The sequence below is a fragment of the Antechinus flavipes genome, chromosome 2 (genome assembly GCF_016432865.1).
Source record: "Antechinus flavipes isolate AdamAnt ecotype Samford, QLD, Australia chromosome 2, AdamAnt_v2, whole genome shotgun sequence".
In the NCBI taxonomy this organism is placed as follows: Eukaryota; Metazoa; Chordata; class Mammalia; order Dasyuromorphia; family Dasyuridae; genus Antechinus; species Antechinus flavipes.
Window position 1 is genome coordinate 636,476,703 of NC_067399.1, and position 27,003 is coordinate 636,503,705.

General features: G+C 46.1%; 2 protein-coding genes across 4 annotated transcripts; both read right to left on the reverse strand.

Annotated features, from left to right (window-relative positions):
- Positions 1–675: 675 nt before the first annotated feature.
- Positions 676–6,012, reverse strand: FUT11 (fucosyltransferase 11). Its single transcript, XM_051982135.1, has 3 exons — positions 5,291–6,012; positions 4,241–4,863; positions 676–3,276 (listed from the first exon to the last, which is right to left on the reverse strand). The coding sequence occupies exons 1-3, from the start codon at positions 5,957–5,959 to the stop codon at positions 3,117–3,119; spliced, it is 1,452 nt and encodes a 483-aa protein (XP_051838095.1). The 5' UTR covers positions 5,960–6,012; the 3' UTR covers positions 676–3,116.
- Positions 6,013–6,105: 93 nt separating this feature from the next.
- Positions 6,106–27,003, reverse strand: SEC24C (SEC24 homolog C, COPII coat complex component). 3 transcript variants are annotated; one of them, XM_051982082.1, is made up of 24 exons: positions 26,902–27,003; positions 25,546–25,742; positions 22,198–22,336; positions 18,473–18,645; positions 17,738–18,103; positions 17,096–17,232; positions 15,808–15,876; positions 14,301–14,412; positions 13,932–14,059; positions 12,421–12,559; positions 12,049–12,164; positions 11,806–11,930; positions 11,466–11,657; positions 10,646–10,739; positions 10,394–10,510; positions 9,999–10,169; positions 9,707–9,803; positions 9,452–9,597; positions 8,994–9,132; positions 8,551–8,669; positions 8,222–8,401; positions 7,833–8,024; positions 7,520–7,609; positions 6,106–7,371 (listed from the first exon to the last, which is right to left on the reverse strand). In XM_051982082.1, the coding sequence occupies exons 2-24, from the start codon at positions 25,712–25,714 to the stop codon at positions 7,231–7,233; spliced, it is 3,351 nt and encodes a 1,116-aa protein (XP_051838042.1). In that variant the 5' UTR covers positions 25,715–25,742; positions 26,902–27,003; the 3' UTR covers positions 6,106–7,230. The 3 variants fall into 3 exon arrangements, with proteins under 3 accessions (XP_051838042.1, XP_051838043.1, XP_051838044.1); XM_051982083.1 differs by lacking the exon at positions 26,902–27,003 and adding an exon at positions 26,222–26,583; XM_051982084.1 differs by lacking the exon at positions 15,808–15,876.

A 27,003-nucleotide genomic window follows, 5' to 3' on the forward strand; every position in this document is an offset into this window, starting at 1 on the left:
CTGTGCTCTCATGCTCCAAGGAACAGGTTGCCAATTCTTTGTGCCTAAATTTTCCTTCCTGGGAAAGAGATCTGCTCTTATTGATTGGGAGGTCTCTCTCTCTGAAGAGAACAGATAGCTTTGTTTCATTGCAGTGTGCATGGAAAATGCTTAATAACTGTTAAATTTCTTAACTGATAATCTCATTCCCTTCTTACTCAAATCACCTCTTAGCTTAGAGCTCAGTCTTTTTTAGACATTTATTCATCACATCTATCGACTGCTCCAAAATCTTCAGGGAGCTCCTAGAGCCTAACAAGTTCAAAATCTTTATGGTCTCTTGGAACAGTGGGAAGAGTTTAGAATGGGAATCAGAAGACCAAATTCCATTTACTGTTCTCTCACATCCTTGTCTGACACTCTCTCTGGCTTCAGACTATTCAGTCTGCCACAAAATAAACAGTTGTTTTCTTCTTTCTTGAGAGGATAGAGGGACTTTTCTGGAAACCACATATTAAATAGCATGACAGTGTGAATCTGAAGGAGATGTGCTGGGAATATAACATGAGGGGAATATTGAATTGGATGATCTCTGTTCTCCAGCTCTAAATCTTTGGTCTAAGAAGCGAATTGTATAGATTCTTATATATCAAGAATCCGCCTCTGGGGGAAATTATGGCAACACAAAAACAAAGATATCAATACATTTTTAATTAATCACATTTATGTGATGTCCTGGCCACAAAAATTTATTTTTTTCCATAGGCAAAGAAAATAATCTTGAAGCTCTTCTCACTTCTATCTCCATTCTACCGTTAATATACCTGATTGCCTGTCCAAAAATACACATAAAAATACCTGAGAAGTATAATAAAAGCATTTTATTACAAAATTAAACCTGAGATTATAATATAAAATAGTAACAAGTCATGATAATAAAGGTAGTACTCACTGCAAAGCAATCTGAAATGACACTGATTCCAAGGCAGATACATAACTGGTAAATCTCTTAACTGCAGGAACCAAATCTGAGATTAATCAGGTTTATGCTATATTGCTGAAGGCAACTAGTAAATCAGGAAGAATAACATAAACTAGCATTTCAAGTCCTCAAAACAGGATAAAGTTCACACTGGCCTGGGTCCTCCATAGGGAAAGTAAAACCCTCACAAGAACTCACTAGTGTTGTCCCACTCCACTTTCACCAATGTCTACACTGGCCACATAAATGGTCAGTGCTGTACTTTCTTTCCTATGTATTATTAGCAGGTGAGTAAAACAAAAAAGCTAGCAATCAGATCTTGTCTCGATTGCTATGAAGATTCCCTAATGATTGACCCACTTGATACATGTATGCTGTAACACACTTGTATAATAAGAAAGAATGGTAGGGATGAATCTAGCACCTTCCCCACTATTCTAATAAAAAGCATCTATCCTTTATTATTGCACATAATGTAAATATCAAACTAGTTTTTGTCTGTTTAATATATATGTTCTATATTGTTATATGTCTGTTTCTAAAGTTGCAAATTCACAGGGTATGGACTACCTTTAACTTCTTTTGTGCTGTCCAGATTAGTGCCAATTTTAAATGAGAAACTAGTAAAAGCTTTGGTTAATGGTTATTTCATTTCCTTTGACTCTTTTTCCTTATTGAGCTTTCTGATAGAATGCCCAAATACAGCATACACAGCTTTTTTTTGGATGCACTGTGTGTAAAGTACATTCTGTATTAAAGACTCATAACTTTTCTGAGCACCAAAGAAAATTCCTTTTTATCACTTCAAAATACAGTTAGTGCTAGAAGACTTAGGCTAGGTTAGCAAAAGGAGAGACAAATTTCAGAAAAGATTTTGATAATACTGGTGAGTGGATGTATAGGGACCATAACTGGGAGACTGATGGCATGAAAGCTATCAAACACAAGGATAATTCACCAATGAAGATGCACAAAATCTTTGTGTCTGTGTCTAGGATTCAATGCACATTTGCTCTATTGCCCTAGAAAAGGCCTATGGTCTTTTCCTGCCTAGAGGAAGTCAGGCTGTGCATACAACAAACCACAGTGATTTAAGTGGGTTTGGCTGCATCTCCAATGCTGACTGACTATAGCTTTTTATTTACCCAGCCACTTGTGGTGACTATCTCTTGTCTTCTCATCCCCATTAGCTTGGTGCCTTGGCTTTATTCCATTCTGAATAGCTAGCCTGAATAAATGCATTGTCAATAGATGTTTCTACTTCTTAATACCATATGGCTGGGAGAAGACAACAAAACTTTTCACCTGAAAGCAGCAAACCAAACCATCCCATCCACTCGGAATGGAAAATGCTTTAGAATGTAAGGTATTCAAAAGATCTGTATAAAATAGCATCTGTAATAGCCTTTCCATGATTCTTTAGAGAAGAAAATTACTTTGTAGCATGCAAAAATGTAACAAAAAATTTGCTGAGCAGCAGGCAAAAGCAGAAGGCCATGTATTGCCAACAAATGATTGTTTTTTTGGTTGAATGACTGCCTCTTTGTATATCTTAATGTCACAGAGACTCTGGGAAGATTCTCTCCACTATATTATCTAAAGCAGAGTAATACTGTGAAAGGAACTCGCAAGTGAAGCTCAGAAAACCCAGTTTTAGTCTTTCACTAATATACTCCAAAATTGCGCTTATTTCATCTGACCTTCAATTTTTCAATTTGTTTTAAAAAAATAAATATGGCTACGGAGGGCAGGGGGAGCCTATAAAATTCCTTACAATTCTAACATTTTAGGCTTAGAGCTGTTGGCATAGATCTGACCTGAGAAGATGAAAAGTTTGGTGGACTGAGTAGTCTTGGCCATTTAACCCTGGGGATCTGTTCTCTAAATAAAACCAGTCAAAATGCAGCTTTCACCTTTCAGGTGCAGCTGCAACTTTCACCAGTCTGCCAGAGAATAAACAGTTCTGTTTTCTTCCTTGAGAGGGTAGAGGGACTTTTCTGGAAACTACGTGCTAAATATAGCATGACAGTGTGAATCTGAGGGGGATGTGCTGGGAATCTCTATCTCAAGAAGAAGTGGTTTTTTCCCCTTTAAGTCACAAAATAGAAAAGATTCTGTCTTCTCCCAGACCCTTTCCCACCTCAGCCAAGGGCACTCATGTAGGTGGCTGGAGATACTGGTTCCTTCGGAGGAAGATGTCATGCATGTAATCCCAAAACTTCCCTTGATGTGTCTCATTGTTGTGGATCATGGTGGTGAGGGCCTCACCTTGGTCCAGGCCTTGCCAATAATCCTGCAGCCACATCTCTTTCCAGCTGAAATATCAAAGGAGAACTGAATTATGAAGCTCTTTGTAGATTTAGAAGCATAGCATTGGAGCTAGCCAGCAAGTACTTAAATTAATAGGTAGATACACACTGGTATGATCCAGAAAGGTAGAAAACCCAAGACCTGTGACAGTAGGAAAATCGAGATCATGCACATGGCCTGAAATCCCTGGAACATGCAAGAAGAGCAAAAGAAAATACCCACAATCACACAGCAGAGCAGACTGGTTTCCTGGCAGAACCAGGTAGAACTGGGTTATGAGAGGTATGCTTGCTTTTCCAAGGACCTTGGTTTTTCAAAGAGCTTTAACTCCAAGTACCTGTCCCCTGTAGCTTGTTTTCCTCAATCATCCACACCCAATTGTCTACCCTTCCTGTGGTCCATCCTAGCATAGAACTAAGCCTACAGTAGGCACAAGACAGGACCTTTGCCCTCAGAAGCCCCCCACCCCTCAATCATCAGCAACAGCTTCTTAAAACCAATTCTCACCTGCCAGTTGCTGCCCAAGGCAGTTGCTACCCATATAGTACTAAGGGAGACTTACTGTGACACTCTGGAGCAGTCCAGGGCTAGCCATTCCAGAGCTGGGACCTTGCCTCTTAAGAGCTTGTTTAATACGGACAGCACCTCATTCTCAGCATCCCAAATTCCCTCCACAAGGCCCTTACATTTTCCCACCCCACCCCATCTCAAGTCCATGTTATGACCAAAGAAGCAGTGGCCTCACAAGGTTCTTCCTGCTCACTTGGCTCAATACAGCTACCAGATTCTCCTTTGGAAACCTTTCCCACCCAAACCTTTCCAGGATCCATCACTACCGAAGAGCAATAAGCCCAACTCTGACCAACGTTGGAATCCCCTCTTTCCTCCCACCCCACCTCTCATCTCTTAAAAACCCGGACCAAAGGGATCCCCCCCTCCCTCTTGTGACCCTGGAGAGTCTCCTCTCACCTGTCGTTGTCGGGGATCTCCTCGAGCCGCCCAAAGCCGGGGCTGGGCTCAGGGCAGGCCATGTGGGAGTGCTGAGCGATCCGAGGAGGCGGTGGTGGGATGTGGCCAGGGTCGGCCTCGTGGGCCCTTTCGGCGGCCAGCCTGGCCAGCTCGTGGTCACAGACATAGCACTCGAAGCCCTCCAGGTAGCTGGGCTGCCGGGGATCGTTCACCCCCCACTCGCGTTGCTCTAAGCTGTCCAGAAGGAGCCGGTTGGTGATGCCCCCGGGCTGCTTATAGGCCAGGTATTGGGCATACTCGGCGTCGTTCCGGTCCAGAAAATCGATGAAGGCGGCCAGCTGCTGCGGCGACTCAAAGTCATCCACCAGGATGATGGCGCGTTCGTTAGGCATCCAGTCGCGCACGGACGGAGAGCCGCGATACACGGGCACGGCCCCCAGGTGCAGCGGCCGCCAGAGCTTCTCCGTCATGTAGTCCTCGCAGATGGCGTTCTCCAGGGCCAGATGGAACTTGTAGCGGGCCAAGAAGGCCAGGAGCTCGGGATCCTCCGACGTGGCCGTGGCCGTGTCGCGCAGCCTAGCCGGCAATTCCCGGTTCTGCAAGCATTTGCCGTACGAGTCCACCTGAGGGGCGGGAAGAAGCTCAGGGCCGCCCTCACTTCCCTCACGCTTCCTAGACCGACCCTCTCTTCCCTGGCCCCGCCCCCAAGACTGCCTTCTCCCTCCCCACGCTTCTCCCACACTTCTAAAACCGCCTCTTCTCGCTGACCACGCCCCCCGAGCAGCCCCATTTTCACTGGCCCCGCCCTCAAGACAGCTTTCTCCTCCCCCTCACTGTTTTCCCACGCCCCCAAACAATCCTCTCTTCGCCGGCCCCGCCCACTCCTCTCCAGCCACGCACGTCAGGACTCCCTGACATCCCACACTCCCGGGCACCGCCCCTCTCCTACTGGGTTCAGCCTCCCTCAGAACCACCTCCCCTCTCTTCGCTGAGCCCATCCCCGGAACCGCCTCCTTCTTCACTGAACCGCCCCTCATCTAGTTCTCTCACCGGAATGTAGCGCATGAGCTCGCGCACATAGCGGTCACGATCCGAAGGCACGTCGCAGTGGGATTGCAGATATAGGAGAGGTGCGTAGCCGCGGCGGCGCCAGGCCGTACGCTCATGGAGCGCAGGCGCGGCGCGGCGCAGGTAGGCGAGCCCTGGGAGCCACTGCAGCGGCAGCGGATAGTCTGAGCGGCGGCTGAAGGTGGCGCTGAGGTTGAAGAGGCTGATGCCGGGCGCGTGGCTCAGAAGGAAGTTGTTGAGCGGCGATTCCTCGTGTAGTAGCGCCCAGCTCTGATGAGACAGGCGGGGTAGCGGCGCCTCGGAAGCGCGGAAGTCGGTACCGTAGAAGAGCAGCGCGCGTGTGCGCCCTTCCCGCCATCGCCGTCGGTCCCGGGAGGCTACGCACGCGCCGCGCGCACATTCGATGCGCTCCGAGTCCGCGGGAAAGTGAGGGAACAAGCCAGGACTCCACCACAACAAGACGGGTAATTGGCCTTCGTCGGGCGCCGGTGTCCCCGAGCTTCGTGCCACTCCCACCGAGCCCAGCGCCGCCAGCGGCTGGAACACCGAACCTGCCCAGGGCTCCGCCCACTCCTCACCCTGGGGCTCCGGCTCGCCCCCGCCCACCCAGAACATCAAGGTGGCCGCCAGCGCCACGCCGACGCCCGCCATGATTCCTCCCGGCCTCGGCCTACCGGCCTCTGACTGGACGGGGAAGAGCGCCCCCCGCGCATGCGCAACTCTTCGCGACCAGCGCCCGCCTCTTCTACTATAGAAGTCCAAAGGGGAGGTGGGACCAAGAACCAAGCGATCGAAGATACGTCTTAATTTATTTTATTTCTTTACAAATTAAAGATGCATTGAAAAAATAAACCAATGAGGAGAAGTGAGAGGCCCGGGCGTCCCGGGATGGGGGGCAGAGTCCAAAGGAGAGCCAGGCCCACCCACCTCCAGCCCTCGGACGGGGCCTGTTAAAAAGATTCAGCTGTCCTAACGGGTCAGTGCCAGCAACCGCGGTGTGGGGTAAGCCAAAGGTCCTGTTCCACTGTCCATCGGGCCTCGCCAACTCCAGCCCCGGAGGTTGGGGGGGGTGGGGGGGAGGTGTAGGGGGAGGCTGGGGGTGGGGGGCCGGGCAAGCTGCGGGTCAGGGCCAGGAGGGTTGGCTCTGTGAGGTATTGCAAGTTGATGACCAGGCTCCCTACAGAACCATCCAGTGTGAGATATCCCCACGGCAATGGGGCTCGGTGACAGGCCCCCAGCCCCCAATGTTCACCATCTCGTCCAACTCCTGAGAAGGGCCCCGGGGTCTCCACCCAGGGGGAACACCAGCATGGGGCCAATTCCTTCTCCCCCCCTGCCCCACCTCCTGCCCCCCAGGGTCAGCTGCTTCCGCAAGGCCCAAGGGCCTCGGGCTACCCCAGAAGCACTGGAGCTCCCCACCCCCAGCTCCTGTGCCCCCTACATTTCGTCCCTAATATAGGAAGTCACTGAGAGGGCTGCACCAGCTAAAAGAAGCCCCCAGCCCTCTCTTCTGTCCCGTGGGACCCCGGCCCAACTCCCACGAGGCCCACCATTGACTCCTTTGGCCCCCTCTCTTGACTTAGAGGCTGGCCCAAATGGACACAGAGCATTCCCAGAGTTTGGGTGCCTCTGCACCCCCAACACTGAGTCACACACAGTGAACTGAGAAACTACATTCATTATGACAGGGTTAGCAGGAAAGAGGGGGATAGGAGTACCTGCCAGCAGCAGGACATAGTTGAGTGGTGAGACACTTGGACCCAGAGAGGGGCTACCCTCCCCATCCCCTCCCCCACCCTCCTGAGACTGAGGGGATCTCTGCTTACGTGACTTATAATATATGCAACTGTCCAGATTTCCCTGCTGTCCTGGAGGACTTGTGGGGAGCTGGCCTGGAGCCCTCTGCCCTGCACCCACTTCCTCTAGCTCAGTAGCTGCCGGATCTCCTTGTGCATGTGACACAGAAAGTCTACATAGGATGCACCCCCATTCAGGCTCTTGTCCTCCACCAGGAAGTGCTTGAACAACATCTCCAATTTGTCCTCTTGCTTCACCACGATGAGCTGGTGCAGAGCAGAGATTACATGGGAGGATGGTAGAAACAAACCAACCCAACGTCTCTCCTCCACCATGACTCCCCAGGATCATCCTTGGCCCCATAAGACCTTGGGAAGTGAATGATACAAGGGGAACTTGGGAAAAGACCAGTACCTTCATATATCGGGATCTCTGTGCACGGAAGCTATCGATGAGGTCACGCACCCTTTTAGACAATGGGTTCTCCAGGACTGGCAGGGCACTCTAAGAAACAAAGAATTCATGGTTTCCCCTATGGCCAAGTCACCATATCTCAGCCCTGTCCTCAATACAGACCCATGAAGCAAAGACAATGCCTCTCTAATACCTGGAAAAGACCAGCAGATCCCATACAAGGAACCAGGGTTCCTGAAACTGCCTTTGCTCATTAACATCACCCACAACCCTCTTTCCCCCTCCCAGATTCCCTGGAAGCCCAGCTCCTCACCAGGCCACTGTTAATCTGGGTGAAGGAAGGAACGCTGAAGAGGCTCTGGACAACACCTTGCTGCACACTGGCCCCAACCCAGAGGAAAAGGTTAAGCCCATTCTCCAGTAAGTACACATCTCCCTTGCTGAGGCGCTCCTCAGAGGCCCGGACAGCTGGTGGTTCTGCACTGCTTTCCACTGGAACCTTTGTCTGGATTGGGGAAGGGAAAGAGGATCAGACCGCCGGAACCAATAAAACCCTAAACAAGATAATGCCAACTTGGTCAGATTCTTTTCTCTTTCAGGCCAGGCTCTCGGCTTCTCATTGGTGTTGACCTTCTTCCCCTCCTCCTCCCCCAAGTTCACTTTCTTCCTAGCAGGAGCTCACACACCAATCCTCATCCTCACCAGCGGCAGGAGTCGAGGATAGAAGAAGACATTGGTTTCAGCCACATCCATGGAAGTGACCAACTGCCGGACATAGGCCCGGTCATCAGTGGTGACCTCAGCCCCCGGCTGCAGGACATCACTCTTTAGTACGCAATTCAGGTAAACAGGGAGAAGCTTCATGCACTCTGGAAGGATGAGCTGAGGGAGGAAGAGGAGGAAAACTGAGGCGCACTGGGCAATTCCTCTCAAAACCAGCCCTGGCTTCCTCCCTTCTTTTCATCACCTTTGCAGCACAACATAAGGTCCATTCCCAACAACACACTTGCATCCACCCCTTGTTCCCAAACCTGTCCAGCAGAAGACGGGCTGGCGCAGTTCTTTCGGTAACAGGCCAAGATCTGGGCACATTGGCTGATGAGAGCATCACGTACTGTCTTCACAGGACTACTCAGTACCCCCCGGTATGCTGAGAGAGGAAAAATGCAAAATAAATCATTACAAGTCACCCTGCTATAAAAAGACACAAATAGTAACAACTAACATTTACATAGTGCCTTAAAGTTTGCAAATGTGTTGCAAATATCATCTTGCTTCATCCTCACAACAACCCTAAGAAGGAGTGCAGCTATTCTTATTCCCTTTTTTAAGGATAAAGAAACTGAGACAGAAGAGGTTATTAGGGGAAGTGCCCATGGTACTCATCTCACATTCATCTCATCAAACCTAAATAGACAATCCTCCAAGTCCTGTCCCCCACTAGTCCTTGCCTACTCAAGTGCCCATCTCTCACCAAACTTGGCCAGGTAGTTGATGAGCGTATCAGTCTCACAATTCCGATACAAGTCAGCCAGCTGGGTGCAGCAGTTCAGTGACAGGTTGTGAATGCGGAGCCTCCGCTGCCCAGCACAGCTGGTATAGAGCAGGGCACACTGGATAAGCAGATATGATCAAGAGTCAGGCGGAACCTGCACCCTTTCTCACCCCCCACTCACCTCCTCCTTCTCCCTCCTCTCTCCCTTCCCTTCACACATAGCAGAATGATTTGGGAGGGTCGAGTAGTATGGACCTGTGATGTCACTGGCCTATGTAGGGAATCTGGCATCAAGTTGATCAGCAATTCTTGGCCAAATAAATGACTGTTAGGGTAGTGTGCCCAGGATCATGAAGCCACCATTAACACGAATGGAATTCCCAGAATGGCTCCTCACAGAGACTCACTGTCATTTCCTTGCGGTTTCATTTTCTAACCTGGATGAGGGCTCCACTATCTTCACTGAGGCGATCATCATGCTTGAATTCTACAGTCACCGTCTTGTCTCCATCCAGACCTGCCAGCTCCACATCTGTCGTGTTGCTCATGTAGAAGGCCCCAAAGAAATCTGTAGCCCGGATACCTGAGACCACAAAGACAGGGCCAGGACAAAGGCCCTACGTCACAGCAGCTCAACAAACCTCACCTGAAACCTCCCTCCTTTATAGGTTTCCTCCTGTCCCAGGACCAACCAGTGCTCGTCCGGACCCGCATCACAGCATCAAAGCCGACGTCCTTCTGTACATCCCGGCGTAGGTCACTGAGGAAGCGCTCCTGGTCACTTTCCACCTGCATTTTCCCAGGCCTCAAGTCATATCACTGACTACCCTCCATCCACCCATCAGATACTTCCATGAATTACTCCTCCCGGGCCCCTCAAGCCCACAAGCTGTCTCTAAACACTGTCATCAACAGTCTAAGTAGGATGGAAACTCCCAACTCTGCCACATCTTTGCTATTGGTTTGAGTGTTCACAATCCATACCTGGAAGCAAGCGTACTTGTAGATGGAGCCACCAGTATGGTGGGGTACTACCCCAAGGGTGGCCACATCTACATACTGGTTAGGAAAGAGAAACAGGTCCACACAGCAACCCTGGGCCACACACTCCTTGGCCAGGGACTGATAGAAGCCCGTTTGTGGCTGGAAAAGAGTCTGGAAAAGGAGAGAAAGAGACAAAGTTACAATCAACAAATATTTCAATACTTACTGAGTATTGTGTAAGATACAAAAAATGTATCGTGTCTACAGGGAGCTACTATGAATCCCAGCTTATTTCTGAAGAAGGGTGAAAGGCTAAGTGAGAAGCAGGGAACGTGTCAAGAGGTACACGCTTGGTAGGGATAAGGAATGATCATCTAGGCCTTGCCCCACCCCACCTTCTCCTTGTCAGTGTTAAGCAGCTTCCTGTCATCTCGATTCTTCAGCTTCCCTGGGGCTTCTGCAATGGGTAGAGATGTATGGAACAAAAACAGCTTCCCTGGACACTCAGCAGCCTGTAGATGAGGCAGGAAGGAGAGCCATGAACAGCTACTAGGCAGATGCTTCTTTCTAGTAGCTAATAACTGAAGGGGCTGGAGTCATACCTGACACGCTCTATCCTAACCACCCCATTACAGTGCTGTGCCTACCTTCAGGGCCTCCATTCCAGCCTGAATCACAGGAGCAAAGACTGTCTCTGTCTCCCTTGTATCTGCAAACATTTCTGGAATCTGGTCCAGCAAACTGAAGGAGTACAAAAAGTCAGTCTGAACATTTCCCTCCATCATCTTCCTACCCAGCTAGGGCCCAACGGTCAAACCTTCCAACTGCACACTGTACTCCCAATTACAATTTAATCCAGCACATGTTAGATGCAAGGTACTGTGTCAAGTAATGGGGATGTAAACAGAAAGTAACACAGGTCCTACTCTCAGGAAACTTACCATCTATTAAGAAAATTAAGAAATGAATTCTATTAACTATAAGGACAGAATATAACTACCAAAGAGAAGTAGAAAGGACAATGAGAAATTTGAAAAAAGAAGTCTCAGCTTGTTGCAAGGAGGGGAGAAGGCAGCCCCAGAAGTGGCAAGTTACAGGAAATGAAAAGTTTTTATGAAGTACGGAGGTTCCTAGAGCGGGAGTATCGATTGGATGGTACAGCCTCTGTGTGACAGGTAGAAATGGAGGATGGAGCCAGATGATGAAAAGTTTTGAGAAGTAGGCCAAGTTCTTATTTTATTAAGGAGGCAAAGAGGAGCACAGAAGTTTTTCAGGAGGAAAACTTAATTGGAGGAGGATGTTCAGAAGATTACTTAGGCAACAATAAGAAGGATGAAAGCAGAATCCCACCAGAGACCTTGGGAGCCAAAACCAAAGATCTCCCTAGAAAGCTGCTGCCTGTTCCCTTCCCTCTCTCAACCTCCATCCTAAATTACTGTGACCCCAATAGCTGGCCCAGGACCCCACCTGGTGATGACTGTCCGGGACTCACTGACGTTGACCAGGAAGCCATCCAGCAGCGGCACAAACATGTCGGCCACATCAGACACCACCATCATCTGGGGCTGGGCCAAAGAGCTCTTCACGTTGTAGAAGTGCAGCACTTTGTTATAAGTGACAAAGCCGACCCGGACAGCTGACTCCTCGGCCCCGCCCTCCCTGTAGGAGGGGACACTCCTCAGCAGATGCTCCCTTCCATCTACATGCCAGACACCCCATCATCCAGAAGGTTGTCAGGCTAGTGGTCACTTTAGCAACCTGGCTGTCCCGTGACCCCAGAGAGAAAGGAAGAAATTAGGCCTCTCACCTAGGCAGGAAGTCCAAGAGCGATTTGAGTTCCTCACAGAGGAGCTTGACAAGGCCACTTCTCACAGCATTGTAGGAGACGTCGATCATGAAGATGAAGGCAGGGGGGCGAGGGAACTTGTTGTTCTGAGGTAGAAAACAGCATGAGGGGAAGGAAAAATTATCAAGAGGGTGACAGAAGAGCAGGAGGAAAAAACAGAAAAGAAGGAAGATGGGCCCAGACAGAGGCAGCCTCTGACCTTACCTTGCAGTAATCCACAGTAGCCAGGAATTCATAAGAGCCCAGGGAAAGCTCAGGCCGGTCATAAAAGTCCACCCGTTTACCAGTATGATCCAGGTGTTGGAAATACTGGGGAGGAACTGTTAAAGGGGATGACAGAATGTTACCCAAAAAAAAAAAAAAAAAACCATTTTGTCAACTTCCATGAATAAGAAAGGGGCAGCCTATACTGAAACTCTTTAAACGCTTAGCTTCACACTTCCATACATTCTCATTTCCCCAATATCCTTCATATGAAGCAATCAATGACTGCTGTATCCCAAACATATCTCTCCACCCCGCCCTACCCCGCCTCACCCCCTCCCCACTCCCCTACCTCCTACCCCCGAGACTGACCTTCAGTAACACAGCTGCAAAAACAGCACTGGAAGCGCCTCCCGCCTTCAATAAACTGCATAAAGGGACACATGTAGGCTTTGCAACGATTGCAGCGCACAGGGCCTGATTCCCCATGATCCACCACATATGGAGGGGCCTAGAGAAGAGAGGGGAGGAGCTGAGACACAGGGAAACTAGGGTGGGTCAGGCATCAGGACAAGGGAAAGGAATGACGACTTGGGGATGGGGGGAAGGCAGAGATGGAAGAAGGGAAAAAGGGAAGGGAGCAATGGTCACAGAAAATATGTCCCTCAAAGTATGAATACTATAATCTCCCCCATCCCTAAATATAAATTCTCTCCTTAGTGAGTTGAAGATTGGCAGTGCTCATCCCATTTAGTTGAGGGCTGTAATAGAAACTAAGAAGGAAATTCCCATCTTCTTCTGGAAACTTTTACTTCAGACCCTGTTTTCATTCCTCACGCTCAGAGCTGAAGATTCCTTGTCCTCTATCCTCAACTCCTCCTAAATATGTGAGATTCCTGCCCTCCCCTGAAGTATCTATAACTTCTGCCCTCCACCATTCCTAAGTATCAGTGACTCCTGTTGTTCCCTTATGTTGATGAACACCAGCAGGTGAGAATTCTCCAGCCAAGTACCTATCTCCTAAGATATGAGCAGAGACATCAAGTAACACAGAAATGGAAAGTAGGGGTCTAAACTTTCAGCCAAACTCAGCATAACCCTTCCAAAACCAGATGGGGCATGATAGGAATAGCCATCAATTTAAAGCCACACTCAACCAGCCCTCCCCTCCACTTCCCATGCCCAGAGGTGTTTTTGAGGTCTCTGGGACACATGTGCTGTGGATCCTCCCACAAGGGTCTTATTTAAGGCAGCTGCTTAATTATTATCCAAGTAGTCTTATTTGTTAAGGGACTGGGTAACAAGAGAAGGATCTAAGCAGAAGAGAAATATTATCTCTTCAAGTGTGGAAGATGACAAGGGTGGAAATGGACATGTCAGCTGTGTCTAGAATGGTGTCCCTAGAACTGGTTCCTCAAAGCCCACCCCCTTTATTCAAACTGTCTTTTGTCAGACAGGCTGGAACAACCTCCAAATCCCCCTACCCAGTCTTATCCCTATTGATTCTTTCTAAACACAGGCCTAAGAATGATAAACAATGAGGCCTTTAGGCTATATATCCTTACAGCTAAAATGCCATCACTATCTGCACTTGAGGGGAAGAGGCGGGGGGAGGGGAGGAAGAGGTGCGCACAGTAAGCAGTGTGCCAGATCCAAGAAAAACTCAAAACTCAAATTATGCCTAAGACACAAACTGTGCAACTTTTCTGAGCCATTTCCTTAGCTGTAAAATGGGATTAATAAAAAAAGAACTACTCTATCAAACAAAATAATTCTACATAAAGCACTTTGCAAAATTTAAAGCACTCAATAAACACTGACTCTTCTGACTACCATTTATTCCCACCTCCTTATTTCCTAACCCCACTGTCCAGGACACTCACCTCCTCAGGGGGCAGCCTGGCCAGTGGCTTGATGACAGCTGCCAGGGGCACCTGAGCCTGCTTGGCCATGTCAGATGTGCAAGGGATATTATATGATGTACACCGGATATATCGGGGACTTGCATTCCCTGCAAAAAAAAAAAAAAAAAAGTAGAGACCCAGACTTAGATCAGTTTCTCTTACATTCCTATGTACAGACCATAAAACCAGTACCAAAGTGAGCCTTGCTGCTTTCCATTAAGGACTATGTCCTAATTAAACATGCCTAAAACACAATTCTCAAGCTCCAGACTACAGCTGAGTCTACCTCCATCCAATTTATAAAGGTCCCTCAGGGATGGGCAATAAAGGTGATGGTGTCTTGCTCACCTTGGTCTTTCACTACAAAGTTGGTGGTAACCAAGGGTGGGACTTGGCCTCGTGCTCCAGTGACAAATGGCTCTGAACCCCGGTTATTCCTGTCATCTTCAATGACCTGGATCTGTAGGAATGAGGGCAATGAGGTAAATGTAAAAAGGAAGAAACCAGACAACAGAATACAAGAAATGGAAGAGAATGGAGTTGTACAACACACTCTTGATGATTCACCAAGTAATATACTTACACATCCCCAACCTTCTCAACTAGGTCCCTCTCCAGTGAGATACCAACAAATGGTTACAAACCCAATCCTCACCCTTACAATCCCCACTCTCAAGCCAGCAGCATTCCAAAGTGGGCAAAACTAAGGGATGGAGGAGGGATATGTCAGGTGATTGATGAGCTCGGCAATGAAATCTCAAGCCCCCCAGATTCCACCCTGCCCAACCTCTTTGAATAATTCTAGGGTAATCTAAACACAGACCCTTCAGGTGGATCAGATTCCCTCTACCCAACATGACTTCCCTTTCTTTCCCATAAGTTACATTCAGAATCAGAAGAAAAACAAGAAGTGACAAGGTGAAAACAAATCTATCTAAAATGATCCCACACTCAATGGAATGGGCAAATAGGATAAATGGTGAGGTGGGGAGGGGAACAAACACTGCCTTTCTCTCAAAAGGAGCACTAAAGATGAGCACAGGAAAGATGCTACAGCTTGCTATTCAACTATAATCCTAAAATTCCCCCCTTAATCTTTAGTATAGAAAAGATAACATTATTTTAGACCAGTTTCTCTTTATCCTACAAAGATGCTGAAGGGAGGAGAAAAATTTGGTGGGCCAATGATGATATTCATGAGCACCATGGTCTTCTTCAGTCACCCCAAGAAGGGACAAATTAAGTCAATAGTGAGAAAGAAGAGGACCTGCTTCCAATTCCCCCACCTCATATTCCACAATAATCCATAGCAGAAAGAGGGTAGAAGTCAACATTATTCATGAGTACATGAGGAAGAGGTCCAGAACCTGCTATATCATCCCTCAACCCAAGCTGGCAGGGTCCTCTTCTAGACAGTTCAGTCCCTAAGCTATATCCTAAAGCCCCATAGACCAGTGCCCCTAAAGAGATTTGGATTCACCACAATAGGTAAACTAGCATCAAAATGGGGAAGACCTGACCCCTACTCTCACCAAGTCTTAACCATAATGCCTCACAGAAGCTGGGGGAGGGATTTATCAGATGAGGCAAGTGGAATGGCTGCTTACTTCTATCATTAGCTTTCTAGAAACTTCACCTCCATTCTTCATTGCTGCTGTTCCCAGCCCTCTACTTTCTTTGCAACATAGTAAGCAGAGAAATGCATGCTGTTCCTGCCAGTGGGGAGATGGGTGGGTTGAAGGATGAAAGGAACTGGGGAAGGGGTGAACACAGTCAATGAAGTGAAGTTGAAGTCACGGCATGCACAGGTGGCACCAACACGGAGAAGACACGCACTCCCCACCCCCGGACTTACTGGGCTAGGAATGGCATCAGGGTCTATTCTGTGCCTGGTTTTCTGCTGAGGAGGCAGCTCATTGAGTTGCTTTTAGTTTGTTTTAATAATAAAGGCAGCAAAAAGACACACGGAGAGAAACAAAAGAACAAGCAAATGTTACTTCTCTCAGCCCTGATGGAGTTAGACATATACATCTGGAGCTTTGAAAACATCGTGAAACCAGGTTCCCTCTGGGTGTGGAAACCCCTACATCCCTGGCTTCTCAGCTCAAAGGCTCTGGTGGCTCAGTGTGACATAGGAAGACAAGGAACAGGGCACAGACGGATGCCAAGCAAGGAGAATATGGGGAAGATCTGGGCAGACAGTGACACTCCACAGAGGAAAAAGGATGTTCCCACTTGACCAGTCACAGAGCAGGTAGCCACCTAGGAGACCCACTCATCATCTCACTGAAATAGTATGACCTCAAACCAGCTGGCCTTCTATTGCTCCAAAAGAGCTCCAATTACTTGGGAAAAGCTTTGCTCACTCTACCCCTCAGCCAGGCAGGCTGCCATCACAGTAGTGGCTCCTCCCCAAGGATCAGCCCCACAGAGAGTAGGAAGAGAACACAATGAAATATGATAACTTGAAAGTATTAGTGAGTGAGCAACACACCAAATGCTGTAACTGGAATGGTCAGGAAGCTGATTCAAGAGAGAGCAGCCCCCTGGCATCTAGCCTGATTCTTAGTGGTTCTGAAGTCTCTAACCACCTTCAGGGACAAAATTAATTCTTTCTGAAACATAGTAGTTCTGCTGTAGGCTTTTCAATTCATATGCCCATAATGAACATGGAAAAAACCCTCCTTCCCTTAGTATCAATGAAACTGGAATGTTCCAGGGAGGAGAGTCTATCTAAACAGGAAAAATGGTCTTAGCCCATGCTCCAAAGATGAGGTGATCAGTTCCCAAGAGTTTCAAGGTATATCCACTGTGACATATCTCACTAAAATTGACCACAGCTCCACAAAGTCTGGAGGATCATATTATGTCCTGCCCTAACACAATATTCCTCCCTCCTCCCCTTACTGGAAATGATAACAATCAAAATTTACTCTAAACTTTGCACCAAAAAAAAAAAGAAGATGAGAGAAAAGGGCTGAAGTATGTTGCTTAAGATTTGTTCCCATTCTCTTAACTTAGCATGAACACAACACACACACACACACACACACACACACACACACATACACACTCACACATGTGTTCATTACTCCTGGCACACAGATGCACAAACAGACACAGTCACAAGACAGTGTACCTACAGGACTGGGAATAGAGTCAGGATCCAAGCGCTTAGGAGGAGGTGGCTGAGGAGGCCCAGGCTGACCAGCAAAGTTGGGTGCTCCAGAGTAGGACCCCCCATAATTGGGTTGAGGGCCTCGAGCTGGTCCAAAGGAGCCTGCAAGGCAAAGTTACAAGGATTAAAACCACCATGTTCCTCCCTAACCTCTCTCACAAAGCCTAAGACATTCCACAAACACAAAAGATAAATATTAAGGTACACTGATACAGCTCACTGAGCACCAAACTGGAAAAAAATCAAATGTAAAGTATGTAAAGAACACTAATTAATCTTGGAGTCACAACTCCTAGATCAGATGCTTAATCGCTGTGTGACCCCAGGAAAAGTTCCTTAACTCCCCTAAGCCTCAGTTTCCCCAAGTTACATGGAGTTGATACTTGCACTACCTATCCTACCTTCAAGGGTTGGGAAAGAAAATCACTTTGTAAATCTCCAAGTGTACTAACAATGCAATCATCATAATAATTATCATAAACTCCTGGGAAGGAAAACTGCTGATAACCTCTATCCCATACAAAAAACACTAGTCAAACAAATGATATTTAAAATCATGGCATGTAGAACTCCCAGCTTCAACAAAGTTAACCTGGGAAAGACTCACCATTCTGTTGTAGCTGATAGCCTGGTTGGGAGGAGTGCATAGGAGGTGGTGGTGGTCCTGGGGGACCAGGCAATGGGGGTTGAGCTTGTGGGGAAGGTGAAGATGCATGGTTGGTCTGACTCACTGGGGGCCCTCCAAAGCTCTGTCCAGACATAGGTGGTCCAGCAATTGAAGGAGGCCTAGGAGCCCCTGCTGCTGAGGGTGGGAAACTAGAAGCCTGCAGAGGGACAGAGCGCTGTGGGGTTTGGGCACCAGAATGAGCCTGGGCTAGGCTAGTGGGTGGAGCCAGGTTCTGAGGGTAAGAACCATAGAGATTGGAGCCTGGAAAACTTCCTGAAGCTGAAGCCATTGATGTAGGTGGTGGGCCTGAAGAACAGAAGAGGACATCATCACAGAACCTTATAGCTTTTATCAGTCATAACTACCAAAGACCCTGAAAACAAAACTCTCAACAGAAAAGTGTTTGGCAGTGCCCAGTAGTACCACATAAAAAGCTGGTGTGGTTTAATAATGGAATTGTCACTAAAGACACAAGATTACCTGCTTTGCCACTGCACCCTTAAAGATGTTGTGCCTTATCATTCAACTTGCAAACTGAAACCTCTACATATAGTGTATCATCCATTAAAGGAATTCCTACTTTTCTATTTATACCCCCAAAGTTTATATGCTTTAGACATAGTAAAAACTTAATAAATGTTCTTTTCTCCATTCCTTGGAGGATGGGCCACTCACCATAGCCTAACCCTGAAGGAGGAGGAGCAGCAGCCGGGCCACTAATCTGCATTCCTGCCATCTGAGTGGTCACCTGTGAGCTTGTTGGGAGAGAGCCATAGGGCTGAAATGTAGCAGGCTGGTTCACCAGAGGGGCTACTGGGGCTGGCACAAATGGCTGAGACACAGGGGGCCTGAGGAGAGAGAGAGAGAGAGAATAGAGGTAATAATAAGATCTAGAAACCTTGGCAAACCTGACAAGAATCAATACCCTAAAACTATCTTACACTCTTCTTTTCCCTAGCCTGGGTTCTGCCAAGACTTCATTTCATATCTACACACAAATGGTACAAATTCTTGATGCCCAAAATATAAATTTCTTCAAGTGAGCATCAATGTAGTAGGTTTTTTCACCGCATAGATTGTCATTAAGAGATCCAATGCGTTCCTGACTCCCCCTTCCCCCAAAAAATATTATCATATCGCCAAACAGGAAATGAAGCTCAAAATGAATTAGGCTGATTCTTAGACAAAAGTTTCTTTCAAGAATATCACTGAGACAACATTAAAAGTCTTTTCACCTAAGACCCACCAAAGACTATATTCTAATGTCAAAGCCTTCAAGAATCCAAAATCATCTCCTCACTACAATGAGATGTTGGGTTAGAAATTTATGTGACACAACATCAATATTATATGACGATCAATTCTGATGAACGTGACTCTTTCCAACAATGAGATGATCGATGCCAGTTCCAATGACCTTGTGGAGAGAGCCATCTACCCCCAGAGAGAGGACTGTAGGTACTGAATGTGTATCACAACATAACATTCTCACTCTTTTTATTGTTGTTCACTTGCATTTTGTTTTCTTACTCATTTACTTTTTTTTTTTTTTTGAGATCTGATTCCTCTTGTGCAACAAGAGAATTCTACGAATATGTTTATACATATTGGATTTAACATATATTTTAACATGTTTAAAATATATTGAATTGCTTGCCGTCTAGGGGAGAGGGTGGGGGGAAGGAGGAGAAAATTTGAAACACAAGCTATGCAAGGATCAATATTGTCAAATTATCTGTGCATATGTTTTGAAAATAAAAAACTTTATTTAAAAAAAAGGGAAAGAAATTTATGTGACAATACTATGAACCAACTTTTTGGTGGCTCCAATGGTATACTAGTTACATGAATACAATCTGAGGCTTCTTCCCAAAATACAGATGTAAGCCATAAAGAAAACAAACAGAAAGTTCAGCGTAGACTGGCACACTGCACAAAAGGCAATACTTTTGAATGTCAGTTGACTGGGAAGAAGGAAGCTAAAAAACTTCTCAATTCTTTCTAAATGAATTCTTTATGGTGTGGTTTCATTATTTACTTTCCAGTATTTGCATTCTCCTAATTTCAGACATGGAGGCAGCTAGGTTACTGAATGGATAGAGTTCTGGGTCTGGAGCAAAGAAGACCTGAGTTCAAATTGAGCAGTAAACACTTATTGGCTGTGTGATTCAGGGTGAGTCACTAAATCTCAATTTGCCTTTCCTAATCCACTGGAAAAGAAAATGGCAAACCATTCCAAAATCTTGGCCAAGAAAGCTCCAAGAAAGGAGCCACAGGTCACAAAGCACTGGACACGATTCAGCAACAAAAACCATCAGACATAGCCATTTGGTTCAGAAACACTATCCAAATATTAGCACCAAGAAAACATTTCAAATTATACAAGCTGACAAAACTCATTACAAATGAGTAAAAACACGCATCTACATTGCTGGTAGAACTGAAAATTAGTACAATCTTTTTATACAAAATCTAGAAGTTAAAACAAGAATCAAATAATACCATTATTGGGAACACTCAGAATGTTATCATAAAGTAAAATAAAAAAGGTATCCAATAGGTAAGGATGGCATTTATTTAAAAATGACTTTTTCCATAAATGCAAATGTAATGAACAATCTAAATACTCCACATTTGGTGAATGAACTATGGTATATCAGTGAAATGAAATAGAATCTTAGTGTGCTACAATGGCATTACAGAAATACACTGAGGATCTAAGATTTCAGTGCTGAACCAATACAGATTTCAACACATCTAAAATTTAGAAAACAGGTCTTAGAGAGCTACTTTAGGATCAGAGAAGCTGTGACCAGATCATGGCCACATAGCCAAAAAAGAAACTCTGAACTGAAGCGTCATGTTGCCATTAAACAAGACTTAAAGAAATCTGGAAAGGTTTGTATGAAGTGACATCAAGTAACGAAAGTAGAAACAAGAGAGGGAAAAATATATACATGAAGATGAATCTTAGAAGATCACAGATTAAAAGGCTCTTAAAGGACATTTATGTTAATGTTAACCTCTTGTTTCACGAATGAAAAAGCCTCCACTGAGACTAATTTACTAGGCTAAATTCTTTTAAGTACTAAGTGGCAGAGCCTAAAATTGAGAAAGACAAACAAAAATAAGATATTATGGACATAGTGTATGAATTAAATAATGTATGTTTAATTGATTTTGTTGTTTGAAAGTAAAATCAAAGTCATTTTTAAAGGAGCCTGGCTAAAGCTATCCTTGGAATTCATGTTAGAGGGCTGTACTATAAAACAAGGTCCTTCTGGTGTTTCTGTGAGATGAAAAAAACTCCCTTGGAAAGAGCCTAGACAGACTTGCCATCCCAAACTATGGAAAGGTAGACTACATTACCATGTAGACTTTGCCCTCTAACCTCCTTAATTTGTAATCTACGATTAACGATATTCATATATAACGTCTTACTTTTAGAACTTAGTCACTTACTGTTCTATTCCTCTTAATTGTATCTTCCCCACTATACTGTGGACAAGATTATATTTTGTACTCTCTGCCACCTAGCTCATGAAGCACATAGTAGGTACTCAATGGATGTTTGCTTCATCAGCCTCCCTTGAATTAGAAAGGATAATTAAGAGCTCATTGCATTCTTATCAAACATATTTATTTCATAACTCAAAGAAGATAAACGTCACTTGTCACACATTCAGCTAACAAAGATCAGAAACTTTCCCAGGCTATTTTCCTTACTTTCTTTTATCTCAATGTATAAATCTAAATTCTGGGGCCCCTTCTCTTCTCTTTCCTTAAATGAAAAATAAAGAACCCTAGTGGAAAAAGGCCACAAAGGAGAAGCAGCTCCTGAAGGCTCTATGCACTGCTCTGCCAAAAAATCTGGCTGGTTTCTTATCCGGGTTTTCCTGCTACATCCCTCACAAGTTATATCCTAGGCTTCATTTCTTCTGTCTCTATGAAATAGAGGGGCTGCTCTTCTATACTTGGAGCAGGGTTGGCGTGATCCAGCCAACCCTACACAGAGCCTAGTGACAGGAGCAGATCGAATGGATCTCAAAGTCCTATTCTTTCCTAGGAATAGACTCAATAAGGACAGTAAATGGCTAAATGGTGTCTAGATAAGAAAAAATCCCATGGCAGAAAGCCTAGAACTCAAGGGAGAGAATGTGAAACAGAATCCTAACTAAGAAGCCAATATACCAATAATAGCAGAAGACTAGGGAAAGGAAATGAGAGAAATAAAAAAGATGAGAAGGGAAATGGTTGACAAAGGGCAGAAAAGGAAAGAAGAGAGATAAGAAGGGAGAGGGGAGGAATAGACTAGAAAAGGAAGGAGGATCCATGTGCACCACTGCTTTCTTTTCACAAAGCCTGAATGTAATCTAGCCAAAAGTGACACCAACACTTACCTCTGCATCTGAACAGTGGAGCTGGGCCCATTCTGCACATCTCCTTGGCCAAACTGGCCGTATGCAGACTGGCCACTAGGAACTCGGGCTGTAGTAGAGGCTGGGGGTGTTCCCGAGGAAGGTGGTGCTCTTGGCACACCTGGAAGGAATGGACAGAAACTCAGTGATTACCAAAAGGTCTCCTTTTTTTCCCATCCTGGGCCAGAGATTCAAAATAGAGATCTGAGAGCTCAGCCACCCACTGCCCGCTCCCGTTGCCTCACAGTGAAAATGACACCCCTGATTGTCACTTCTAGCCATGGCAGCCCTCCTTGTCCTGAAAGCCCAAACAGAAAGCTCTCCCCCTTCCCTCTATCTGTGTCACTGATTGAGTCTTCTACTAGACACAAAACCCTTCTGAGATCTTCATATCAAATCTGCTGACAAAATCTGTGAATTCTACCTTCTCAACATCTCTCCTGTCCCCTCAAGGCTAGGCAATAATCTTCTCTGGTTTGTCAACCTGCCTCAATTATCTTCCCTAGTCTACTACCAATCATCTTCCTAAAGCATAGATCCTCCTCCCAGTCCCCAACTCAGAAACTTCAGTGCCTTCCTATATATCCCAGTATCAAACAGAAAATCTGGCCCCTTCCAACCTTTCAGGTTTTCTCACATTTTACTCCATGTACTCTATAATCCAATAACACTAGCCTCTTTGCTATACCTTGCGCACACCACTCCATATCTCTCAGCTACATGCCTTTTTATTTGTTGTCTCCCACGTGCCTAAAATTCTATCCTTGCTCATCTCTGCTCTTTCTTCTCTGACTCCCTTCAAGTGCTAGTTCAAATCCCATCTTCAGCAAGAGGCCTTTTTCAACTCTTCCCCCCTTCCTCCACATGCTAGTACTTTTCTGAGATCACTTTTAGTTTACTAAGCAACTTTCTTGTATGTACATAGATGTTTGCAGGTTGTTTTCACCATTAAAATATGAGCTCCATATAAGGACAGAATCTGTTTTTGCCTTTCTTTTATTCCCAGGGCTTAGCACAGTCTAACATATAGTAAGCACTTAAATGCCAAATGAACTTGATTCTTACACTCCTCCTATTTAGTATAGTCTTGCTCTTTCACAACCCAAATATTAACATATTCTAGAAAAAAACATCTAAACTAAGGATTAGCAATTTACGATATGTCATAAAGGAACAGATAAGTTTTACAAGGACATGACACAGACCTTGGCTATGAAGGTGTTTCATGAGAGAGCAGATGAGGGTAGGGAAACCACCTGTCACCTACTCACACTAGATCCCTGGATAAACCTAGATGTCAGAAGTCCTCAGTTGTCATAAGTGTTTCCCTAGCAGAACTCAGACAATGTCTTCATTAACAGCTTCTTATTTCTATCCTTATCCAATCTTCAGGCTCCTCTCCCAAATGATGCCATTCGTGACCCCACAGTAACATAATGTAACAGAAAGAATGCTTGTTTAGGAGTTAAAAGAGCCAGATTGTAACTTCAACTCCCCACTTACTATATGACTGAATAAATTGCTTAATTTCTCTGGTCTCTGTTTCCTAATCTGTCAAATGAAGAGTTTGAACTAAATGAACTCTTCAGATCTCTTCCAGAGCTCAATCTATGATCCTATATATTCATTTATATCCTTAAGGGATGAAATAACCTCCTCTCTATACCCATAAGAGGTTCTGTGGGCACCTTGATCCTCCAATTCCCCCTTTTCCCATAAAGAAACTCCATTATCCATTTCTTCTATGCCACTTCTGTTCTGTTCTCACAGTTAGAATCACAGAATTTCAGAGTTGATAGGGACCTTGGAAATCATGTAGTCTTGATTTAATCTGCTCAAATGATAAACACTTACTGAAATTAAAAATGACTTGCCTAAGGTGAGATATAACTTTTTTGTAATCAGAGCTAGAAGTGAAACTTTTCTAAATCCAGATCAGAATACTCTTCCACAAATCTAGCCCAATTTCTTTTGTTCTGTCCTTAGTAGAAGTACCACCACCAGAAGCAATATAATAAACCTCACTTTACAGAAGCATCATGACATATTTAAAAGAGTACTGACTTAGAAGTCAAGACCAGAGTGCTATTTACTAGCTCTAAGAACAAATCATTTACAACACTTTAAGCTTCATTTTTCTCATCTGGAAAACAGGGATACTTATGTTACCTACTTCAGAGCTGTGAGGAAAGCACTTTGTAAACTTCAAAATACTATATAAATTGTCCTTTAAAAGTATGTGAAAATGCTTTGCGAAGTACAAAGTGTTGTACAAATGTAAGATATATTGATACCTATGAAGCATGGCAAAGTTCCCAATTTGTTCCTGTTTCAGACATCACCCATGAAATGATGCCAAACTCCAGTCTGATACGGCAGGAGTTAAGATGCCTAAGGTGGACTCTGTCATGATCAAAGTCTCGAATCAGAATAGAGTAGGGACGTGTTACAAATCTAAGCACTTTTTTTTTTTTTTTTTTTTTTTTACCTCAAGTCAGTTTCAACATTATCAATTTTGAATTCTAATACTTTGTTTTCATTCATCACATTCCTTACCGAAGTCCTCAGTGGTCTCTTACTTTATATTTATAAAGTCACCGCCATGACAAACATTGAGTTGGGCATACATCAAAGATGTACTTTCTTCTTCTCTGAGTAACTTGAAATAAGGTACAGAATCCCATTTACCCATATAATCTTAGTACAATCCTTCCTGAAGGTGTACAAACCCTACAATGAATTTCATTGTGACAAACCCTCCAAACACAGAGATGCTTGAAGACTGTGACAGAAGTAAATGATCTCAGCAGAAATTTACAAAAGGCGAAAAAGTCAGACTATATGTAAAAACACTATCCCTTCTATTGAATAGTCAGTTCCTTAAGTCCTTCATTCTAATCAGTCCTGAAAAGTCAAATCCAAGTTCAGGAACCCTCAAGGTAGACCAAAAAGAGGACAAAGAACAAAGCTCCTGCCATCCAGAAGCTTGAGAAGCACTTATCTAGTAACTTATCCCTAGTTACTAGTAATTAGGTGGCCATTTCCCTTTTCCATCTAGTCGTTGCCAATAGGACCTGACCACAGGCTGTAGTCCAATGGAACTAGAACACCACCTCAAGGTGGTATCGGGAAGCAAAGAATTATCAGTGGATACAATGTGGAAGCTACACACCCATTAAATGTCACAAAGGTGAATCAGAACCATAAACAGGAAAAGACCACACTCAGTCCACTTGACCCTAAGTGGTTATATAAAGTAATTACACCACAGTCCCTCTTCAGGACACTGCCACAACCTCTTCATAGTTTACAAGTAACTCAAACACCTACCTGTCGGAGGCAGTTGCTGATAGCCTGGCACTGGACCATTGTAAGCTCCATAAGGACTAGGGGGGATAATGGGTCCTGGTTGCCCACCATAGCTGGATTGATATCCCGTGTAGCCAGGCTGAGGCTGTCCATAGGGCACCCCAGGGGGAGCTGGCTGATTGACATTCATCTTGAGTGCATCCCCAACCTGGCCTCACCTGCAGGGCAGGAGAAAAAGGAGAAAGGAAATAGGGAAGGTTCAGAAACTAGCTTTCCAAAGTTGCAACATATCATATAAGTGATAACTCCACCCAAAGAAGTGCTGAGACTAGCCAGAAGTCTATTCTTGAGCAAAGTCCTCTGTGAGTTTCTGCTCCCAGTAAAGATTTGGTTGGAGCCTCTAATCCTGCAGGTAATTTTCCCTGGAACAGAACCACCACCCCAATTTCCAAGCTACCTGTATTTCTCCAGTCTGGCTCAACCCAGTACCTCCAGATTCTGGGAGAAAACTTATCTCCACAATTCAAGTAAATCCCCTCTTCTTCCCCATCCCCAAGATTACATGGTTATCTCAGCATTCCCCACGCCTAGCCCACGAAGAGAAAGGTGAACCACCGTTCTCAGGATGGGACAGGTAAACCAAACGAGGGATTCTGGGTTAGCTAGCTGACAGCAGCATCTCTCGGGGCAATCCCACCTCCAACCCTTCGCTCCCCGCTTCGGGGGCTGATGGACAGCATCCTCAGGTGCGGCCGCCTCGCCGGGGCTGTCAACAGAGCCGGAAACCGAACGGCAGCAGGGGCCCGGGGGGTATGGGAGGGGGCACCACGGTTTCTTTCCCTCGACAACGGGGGCGGAATGAAGTTCCCCCCCCCCCCCCGCCTCACCACGAGCATCCACTGCAGGGTAAGGGGCAGAATTCCGAGGGGGCGGGGCGGACTCCCCTTGACCCCGAAGGCGGGGGAAGGGGGAGCGGCCGGGGAAGGTTGACAAAGTACTTGGAAGACCCAAGCAGCCGGCCGGCGGGTCGGTCCCCGGGGCCAAAAGTTGAAAGGGTGGACAGACAGGAGGATGGGATCACCTCTTCCGGGCAAAGAGGCTCAGGGCTGGGTAACCCCCGCACTGCAGATCCGGGGGTAGAAAGAAGGCAGGCAGGAGGCCGGCCAATGCTGGGACAAGGTGAAGGCCCGCCGTAATGGGGGTCCCGGCCCAGTCCACTCCCGCCCGGCCACAGCCCCGCCCCCGGGCTCCTCCCTTTCCCTGGCCGCACAGGGCTCGCCCAGGAAGGACCCCCAGGACGTCTAGTCTATATCGTCACTTCCCAGCCTCCTCTCAGTCCTCCTGTCCTCGACCTCTCCCCCTTCTTGAGGGCCTCACCCGGCTACGGCTCCAGCGCCTAACCCGGCTGCGCTCCCGGCGTCGCGATTCTCAGGCCCCACTTCCGGTTCCGAGCCGGCCGTCGTGTCGCCGCCGGAAGTG

Excerpts from the sequence above, each read along its gene's own strand:
- FUT11 (XM_051982135.1), bottom strand. The coding sequence starts at position 5,959 with ATGGCGGGCGTCGGCGTGGCGCTGGCGGCCACCTTGATGTTCTGGGTG. Across the intron at positions 4,864-5,290 it reads AGCTCATGCGCTACATTCCG|GTGGACTCGTACGGCAAATG; the intron begins GTGAGAGAACTA and ends CCCGCCCCTCAG. Across the intron at positions 3,277-4,240 it reads GAGATCCCCGACAACGACAG|CTGGAAAGAGATGTGGCTGC; the intron begins GTGAGAGGAGAC and ends TTGATATTTCAG.
- SEC24C (XM_051982082.1), bottom strand. The coding sequence starts at position 25,714 with ATGAATGTCAATCAGCCAGCTCCCCCTGGGGTGCCCTATGGACAGCCT. Across the intron at positions 18,104-18,472 it reads TCCTTCAGGGTTAGGCTATG|GCCCACCACCTACATCAATG; the intron begins GTGAGTGGCCCA and ends TCTGTTCTTCAG. Across the intron at positions 17,233-17,737 it reads CTATCAGCTACAACAGAATG|GCTCCTTTGGACCAGCTCGA; the intron begins GTGAGTCTTTCC and ends TTTGCCTTGCAG.